Raw genomic sequence first — 8,847 nt, 5'->3', positions numbered from 1 at the left:
TCCCTGGAACAAGAAATGAGAAAAAATATTTTACCCTTGAAATGACTTGGAGAAACCAGATGAGACTTTGGGAGTTAAGATCACAGGCTGCTTTTGCAAGGCAATAAAGCTGTATAGAATAAATGAGTCCCAAGGAGTTTCTTTAGGTTTTATGACTGCCCCTTTTTCTTTTTCTCTCCCATCTCACTGAGTATTTTGTAAGAGCCTTCTATGTCTTATTTAGGTTACCTCCCCTGTTTTCATTTCTGCTGGAAAACAAGGCAGCATTCATTGCAAAAGTCTTTTTGTGTAATTTCCCTCCCTCTAATACCATGTGAGGATAAAAACTGTTTAAACAGCTCTTACTCCCGTTCAAGTGATCTGAAATATTCCCTTTTTTTCATAAGGATGAGACTGCATCTCCACCAATTCTCTGTGCCATCACAAACAAGATTCATCTGACTAAATGTCAGTGCACAATGTGCACGTCCACCTCTGAGCTGTCTGCATTGACATTATGCTCCATGGAGGCAGAGCTAAAGGGACAACCATCTGCTAAAAGAGACAATCAAGACAGAGTAAGTGCACCACACCCTAAAAGCATCATTTTCCCCCCCACCCCTTTATTTTTGAGCCTGGATCTGGCTAATTCAGCTGCAGATGTGTACGGTTTTCCTCTGTCTAAAGCTGGGGGAGACAAGTTCAGGCCAGGCACTCTCGGGCTCACTTCCAGGCTGAGTGACTTTTTTTGTGGCACTTATTCTGTCATCACAAAGCACATACTGTACAGAATGACCTCTCTTCTTCTTCTGCACCAGTATCAGGACCTCCCATGACAGACCTCTTCCTTACAACTATGTTGGTCGAAAGGAAAGATGAACTAAGAGCACAGGCTGTCCAGGGAGGTGGTAGATGCCCCGTCCCTGGAAACATTCAAGGTTGGGTTGGACAGGACTCTGAGCAACCTGATCTAGTTGAAGACATCCCTGCTCACTGCAGGGGTGAAATGTTGAACTAGATGACCTTTAAAGGTCCCTTCCAACTCAAACTATTCTGCGATTCTATATTAGGTTTCGACAATATAGCTGAGGGTATTCTCTGACCTGTGTAATAAGTAGACAAAGATATCCAGCATGAGGTTCAGCTTGCAGTCAGTGGAAGTGCTATGGACTCCAGACAGAGCTGATTGGTGCCATGATTTCTTTTTTCCTGCAAACAGTAGAGTTGTTTGAGAAATGATCGTGTGGCAACAAGCGTGAAATTAAAGTGTCTTGAAAGTGAGCTTGCATTCATGCACAATACTCGGTGCAAACATATTTAAGGAAATGCCATCTATTGAATAACCAGCCTTCTCTCAAAAACAGCTTAGTAAAGCACTGGCAAAGACAGCCAGCAGCCAAGATCAGACTGCTAATGTTTGGTAGAATCCTGCTGCTAGTTAAATTCTATCTGCAGGAATACTCTACCACCCCCAATTTTTAATACAGTTGCTGATGAGCTTCTTGCGCTCTAAAGGCTGTGGATCTTTCCTTCGATAAACTTTTCATTCTACAAAGCCAGGCTTCTGGGTGGCTGTGTGTGCATTAGCGGGCAGTGCAGCCCGACAGCAGGGTTTCTGCAGAGCAGGGCGGGCAGCGATGCAGACCCGACATCCACACGGGGTACATTTTGGGGAAGCTTAATTTCAGATTTATTCTCTCTTGTTCCTGTGGTCTACAGGCCCAAGGCTGGGTGGATGGCATGAAGTGCTCTCTTGGAGCACATCTTCTGGTTTTGTACCAGCACCCAAAAAGAATTTGATTTGAGTGAACTAAAATGCAGTCGGGCTGTAAGGTTGAGACACTAAATCAAAAAAGGCCTTCCCAGACTGAATTAAGGCACTAGATAGTTGCATCCTATGTAGCTGATGTACAAGATCACCCATAATAACTCTTCTTGCTCAAAACAACTGTAGCCATAGAAAAAAAAGCAAATGTGCAATTGCCTTTTTTTCCCAAATGTTTTTCTGATTGGGAAATTTCACATAGAAAAACTAATAAATCACTGGCACTGCTTCAACAAACTGCATGGCTCTAATGTATACTACCTGATACATTATGGATCCTTTAAACACTTGCTTATGAGTAGGACCATTAATTGCTGTAGGATTACTCAAGTAAATAAGACCTTTCATTTCTTTTCAGGATCAAGATCCAGATTAGGATCCAAGATCATAATGCGTTTTGATTGGAACAGAACAATGGTTGTTTCCAGAAATTATATGAAATGTTATCCACTTTGGTCCTTCCCAAGTGAAACCTATTTTTAAGAAAAAAAAAAAAAAAAGGCATTATAAGAAGGGATGGGCATAAAAGTTTATTCTGAGCAGTGAAATCTGTCCTCTCGTGATCGGAGAAATTCTGCTCTTTTGCTTGATGCTATGATTATTTTAGTCTATGCCCAAATTAACCAAGTAGACCACACTTGTTACAGATGTAAAATTTTTTACCTTAGTACATTTGTAAACTGGTCTGTTGTTGATAGGAACACCATATCATTTCATGGAGCAATAAAAATCTGTATTTTATGAAAAATTTGTGACAAAAATTACATATAATGTGAAACCAAATTTTAAAATAGATTCAAATACAAAGAACTTTCTTTTGTAAAAGACAGAATGGAAACAATACAGTAAAAATAGGTTATTACAAATAAAATGTTTTTCACTTCCAAAAGCCTAACTTATTAGTTTTAAAAAGTTGAAATAAAATTTGCTTACGGATGGTAACTCTTAAAAATAAAAGCACAATAGGACAGAACAAGCATGCATTTATTATCAAAATGTGGATGTACAAGTTGTAGAATACCATAAATGTTTAGAATTGTGGGTGCTGCTTAAAAAAAAACGGCTTTCATGTCAGCAATACTTTGGATAAACTATGTTTCTTTCTATTCAAGATGCTTCTCATCCAGAATAGATCCATGAAAACAGAGACACATGTAACTTCTCCACATTTTATAACACCTAACTATGGATCTGAACAAATTATTTGTGTTTGTAGCTCTCCTTACTAAGCTGCTTTTCAAGTCTGGCTCAGTCAGCCTATTGATACAAATAAAAAAAGTCTTCCTTTGTCATGGTTATCATACACTACAACTGTGTCCAATCCTGCATCCACTAAAGTCACTAGCAAAACTTTGACTTGGCCAGGGTCACATCTTTTATTACAGAGCAGAATGCATGAAGTTAAAGAACAATGTGAATACATTCACGCTGCAACTTTTCCAATGGGCTTCAGGTATTTAAATGAAATTATTCAGTGTTTGGCCTACTTGACACTACATTCACGTATTTACATCATATACATCACTTATAAACTCAACAGCAGGTACTCGGAAACAGCTGTGTCCAGCAGTTTCACAAAATTCCAAACTGGACCATTTTAATTAACAAAGACAGAGAGGATAACATAAAGTCTTCAAGATAAATCTGGCCCCAATGTAACTTTGTCTCTTGCAAGTAGCCAGAAACGTGGCAATCTTTGAGAGGCTGCCTAATGAATTGTTTCAAGTTTTCTTCCAGGATTTTGAAAAGGAAAGTCACACTTATTTATAAAACTGTACTTTCTTGCTGATGGTCATTTTTCCAGTGGCGGAGTCAAAAGAAGAGCAGGGTTGGATGTGGAAAGTATCAGCCTGTGTGCTCTGTGGGTCTCTCCTTGGCTGGGCATCCTGATTTTGGAGTAGTCAGATGTCCTGGGATCTGAGGGACGATGGTGAAGGCATGAACAGAGGAACCTTTCCTCTCGCTGCCGGGGTGGAGGCGTGTGCGGGGCCATGGCTCACTAGCTGCTGCAGCCTCTTGTGCACCCATGTCCCAGTAAATTGTTGTTACGTCCATCCTGGAGTTTCTCATGGCTCTGAAGGGATGCTCTGCTGTCCATGCTGGAAGTCTGTCCACTTTGATCCTGCTGCCTTCTTAATCTGCCAAAGGTGAAAACATTAATATAGTTATCATGTGCAGATGACTGTACCAGAATGAGAGTCATGGCCTGTGGATAACCACATACACCTGTGTGTAAAACAGATTCCTGCACCATTCAATCTCTATTCACTCCTTGAGCTGCCATTTCCTCTAAACACTGATGATTGCTTTCTGCTAAGTATGTGCAGCTGGGTCTTGGTCAGCCACTGCTCCCACTAAAGCCTATCATAAAAGGTCAGCAGAGGAGAATGCTGCCTCTGGCTTTAACACCTCTGCTCAGGTTGTAACTTGACAAAACCCTCAGGTAGCTCAAGGCTGATGAGAGTTGTTGACTGGACACACAACGGCAGCAAGGAGCTGCTCCCCTCTGTTGTCCTACAAAATTACCAGTAACCTCCGTCAGTACAAGAGAAAAAAACATAAGCCGAAAGTATATTCAGTATTCCTTTGTCAGTACTTCATATGTTGTGGTTTCAAGCAACAACAGCAAAATCCTACACTGGCTGCAAAGTCATCTTCCTGTGACATCATTTTCTAGAGAACAGCAACAGCCCTAGCTGCTTCTTTGGTCCCCACCAATCCTTTTATCATCAACCTTCTCGGCATTTATCAGCTTCTGTGATTTTACTGTGATTCGTCTGATATTTAGTGTTTGCCTCCAAATCCAGACACACTGTAAATACTTTCAAGGAGGATGTAAAGATTCGTGGTAAAGCTATGAAGCAGAGACCAATTTTTTTTCTTGCAAACATCAGCAAACAGCTGCTGTTCTGGAATAATTTTTCTCTGAATGTTTGTTTTCTCAAAATGAGAAACATCTGTTGATGAGGTCTTGAAAAAGGGACCGAGATTTGCCACCAGAGACACTATGGAAGAACTTTTTGTTACAGTGATTATTAGTGATATGTATGATATATTCCCAAAAAAACTTTGCAAGTAACACTGAATGTGTGGAAAATACTCAATAATGGAAAAGCATGCAAAAATTAAATGTAAAGGGTCAGTTTAAAAGGGCAAAATACTTCCAGGTGGCTTAAAAACTATAGAGACACCAATCTTAAGACTCAGAAAAGAATATGAAAGGACATGAAATAACTGTCATAGATAAACAGAGGAATAAAGGAGGCTATTTAAAGTGAAAATAATGAAAACACTGTCTAAATAGGTTAAATTTAGAAGAGCACAAACACTGGCACATTGAATAAAAAACTTTAAGACAGAGGGGAAAAAAAGATTAGAAGAATAAATTGCTAAAAGCATTTACCCTAATAGCATTTTTTTCAAGTGCACTAGAAATAGGAGGGCTACCAGTGTCTCTGCAGGCCAAAGGAGGACTGAAATATTAGAGGAAAGCTCAAGAAATATGAGTCCCTAGCTGAAAAGTCAATGAGTAACCTTCACCAATGTCCATGACAAACGAGCTTAAGGACATTCTTTTCTTTATGAGAAATTTGTCCATCATCTCCAATTAAACCATCAGTCAAACAGCTTCAGAACCAGGCATTCAAATGAATGTTGACAAATCATAAAGACATTTTCACCCAAGGGCTCTAGGAAAATTGAAATATATAATTTCTGCACAGCTGAATGGAGTATCTAACTTACTGTTACTTTTTTTTTTTTTTTTTTTTTTTCATTTCTGTAGTAAGCTATACTTGTGTGAGCAATAATCGGGGTACTTACACTGATTAACCTTTTTTTTTTTTTTTTTTTTTTTTTTGATAAGGACTTCAAAAGAGATCCAGAGGATAACCATGAGAGTAATAGAATCAGACAAAGTCTTGAAGTGTCTTAGAGTCCGAGCTACTGGCCATTATAAGACTAAAGTATTTATAGGAATCAGCAGAAAAGGTTACAGTGCTTGGAAAGTCATACTGCAAACTGTGGGTTGCAAAGCTGTGCGAATGGCTAAATAGGGGAGTGAGACAAATTTTGGCTCTATGGCCATCGGAGAAATCATTGCATTCGTCTAAGACACTAAGTGCTTTCTCTGAATTCTTTTAATATTTACTTTGTTAATAATATGCTGAAAAAGAAGGCTTTTACTGTACTGCTAAAATTAATGGGAAAATGCAAAGTCTCAATAACAGCATAAAGCAGGAAAACACCAATTACTATTTTTCAAACCACCAAAACTGGCACAAAGGCAACCTGTAAGGAGGACAGCGGGAAAGGAGAGAAATGAAGCTCATGCTGAGTTAAAAAGATACCACTGACCAGCCTTGAACTCTCACTCTCTGCAGAGATAGTTTTTATTGTTGATTTCCATTTATTTTCTTTTATCCAGTTCCTTCTCCCCGGGTCTATTATTGAATGATAATTAGATTATGGGGGTTTGGAAATACTAAAGAACTACATTGTTTTAGCAGTGCCTCCGTGTATTCCTTTTCAGATATTTTCTGTTTCTGTACCTAGATTCACTAACCGTATTTATCAAAATAAATAATAGGTTATTAACCTGATAATGTAGTAAAAATTTAACTGTTATTTAAATATTTAGTAATTTATCAATTGCTTTATTCAGTGATTAAAATTATCTTAAAGACTTCACAATAAGGGTCTATAATGGGTACACTAACACCTACTTGCCAGCATGTGCTGGGGGCTGGGGAACCGGACTAAGAATCAGGAGATGTAGATTCTGTTTCTACCTCTATCACCCTATGATACCTCTACCACCTCTATCATTTGGGCAAACTACAGCCCTTTTCTGTGCCTCAACTTTTCTCTTGACAAGCAAAAACAATGTAGGGGGTAAAGCTGAGGGGGAATTATATTTGTCCAGAAATCTCACATGGTTTGGCGCTAGTCATAAATCTGAGCTGGATAAGTTGTGGCTAAGAAATAGAAACAAAGAGAACATTGAAGCCATGCCTGGCCTGATTAAACCTTGTGTTCTTATCAAACCCATGCCTGCAGGAGATTTTTCTGGATAAACTGGTGGCAGGGCATGTATAGGCTCGTACTCGCAGCTCTCGATTAGGCAAAGGATGCAATGAGCAGGAACGTGCCAAGCAACATGGGACTTTGCTTGTAGTTGCACATCAGATGTTGAGGCAGCTGCTGCCGAGAGCAATGGAAGCTGAGAGCTTTGTGCCTCTAAGTACTGCTCTGTGCCTCACAGGCCTGAATGAAAAGCAGAATTAGAGTCTGGTGTCTGCGATGATTAAGAAAAGAAGGTAGCATATATAATCAAGCAAAATGTAATTATGCTACATATGTAATTATGCATATGTGCATTATTGAATATATGAAAATACAAAAGTAAAGAGAGCAGACTAGCTAAATCTAGCATGGAAAATATAATACTGAAGCAAAAAAAAAAGACTGCTACAACTATGGCAGGCCAGAGTGAAAATCACAAACATCTAAAGAAACCCAGCAGCAAACTTGGGGACCACCAGGGAAGAGCTTGCAGCTCAGCTTTGTTCACTAGATGAAGAAAAATATTGAAAGTTCATCTTTAGGCTGCTTAGTAGGATAAGTTCAATAAAAAAGATGAAAAGGTTTAGATTCAATACAACTGTTAAAATTTCAGATTTGCTAAGAAACTAAGGCCTCCTCCCAAGCCACTGCAATTTCAGCAAAAATAAAATAATGCAATTGGTCTGTATTTCAATCTAGCTCCAAACTGCAAATAGGCTCAGGTCAAGAGCTAAACAAATCTCACCACAGCAGCTGTTTGGGAACAAGCAGTTCTCTTCAGTTAAAATGCTGGACAGTTGCAGAAATAAAATTTATCTCTTGTTCTTAATGCTTTGGTGCCAGGGCTGGAGCACTTTTCCATCAGATGTTCTCAGCTTTACAAAAATGTGGGCACCTTGACACCGTTCCTGTAATCATGGCAAAATAAATGCAGTCTGGGCCATTCTGTTTAAAAATGGCACTAGTGCAATAAATCATCTGTAGGGAACTGCTTTCCAGTGAACGACTTATCTTGCCTTTAAGCTGATGCAGCTCCAGGCTGTGATAACTTGATAAAGGCCCAGGGAGAATGAATGGCTTGATGGGGGCTTAGTTGTGGATCTGAACCAGGTAGTTGTTCCTTTGATGAATGCTATTGACTGAGGATAAATGGTAAAATGGCCAGCTGCAGACAAAAAAAAGTGAACAAATGGTTCTAATGGATAGTCATATAAAAAAAAAAAAACCTGCAGAGCGGATGAAAATGAGTTTGAACTGTGTCTATTACATTAATTCTATGACAATTCTCTACAAATACATAAGCAGTGTCAGAAGTAATTATGCTGGGAATTAAGAGTGGTTCTGCTGAACCAACAAAGAGATAAGCTGAGTTTTCCTTCCCTTCACCACTGATCTATGCACATAGAAAAGAGCTGCTTTTGCTTTTAGTTTAGGGAAAAGGTGGGCATAATAAGACGAGCTTTGGTAACTGTAGTTTTATTGCAGGAGAAAAGTTCTATTAATGAACTTTTCTCCTTGAAAGAAGCCCTGAGGAGTATATAAGTCTGTGGAACATTTATCCCAGTTATTCATCACAAGGAAAGGTGTCTAAGGTCAGAACAGACCAGGCACGTCTATGCTAGCATTTCAAATTCATGAATCCTGGGGGACAGCTTGCTAAATAGTTAGAAACCCACCTCAGTTCTATGATTTAGCAGCTACAGATAAGTAATACTGATGTCTTGTCCAGATGGCCTTGCTAGAAGGTTAATTATGAACATGTCTGAATCAGGAGGAAAAAATAACTGATCTGTCATGGGGAATGGCTGTGCTTAGAAAGGAACTGTTTCAGCTACATGTCTCTCTGCATGTCACTGCGGTTTGTCTACTGGAGCACGGATACAGAAGTTGCAAGGGGAATTTCAGAAAACCAACAAAGACCCTTATGTCCAAATGCCACGTTTTTAGAACGTCAGTTGATAAGTATGGTCTCTTTGAAA

At 39.2% G+C, this 8,847-nt stretch overlaps 1 protein-coding gene across 2 annotated transcripts in view; it reads right to left on the bottom strand.

Moving 5' to 3' along the window:
* Window positions 1-2,201: 2,201 nt before the first annotated feature.
* The window catches only part of STK32B (serine/threonine kinase 32B), a 168,611-nt gene continuing 161,965 nt past the window's right edge, over window positions 2,202-8,847 (bottom strand). For both annotated transcript variants that reach the window (XM_014966735.1, XM_014966736.1), the window contains one exon: window positions 2,202-3,942. In XM_014966735.1, the coding sequence (XP_014822221.1) occupies window positions 3,804-3,942 (139 nt within the window). In that variant the 3' untranslated portion in view covers window positions 2,202-3,803. The remainder of the gene's footprint in view (window positions 3,943-8,847) is intronic.

The sequence above is a fragment of the Calidris pugnax genome, unplaced genomic scaffold (genome assembly GCF_001431845.1).
Source record: "Calidris pugnax isolate Ruff unplaced genomic scaffold, ASM143184v1 scaffold14, whole genome shotgun sequence".
In the NCBI taxonomy this organism is placed as follows: domain Eukaryota; kingdom Metazoa; phylum Chordata; class Aves; order Charadriiformes; family Scolopacidae; genus Calidris; species Calidris pugnax.
This window is presented reverse-complemented; position numbering and strand designations above follow the sequence as displayed.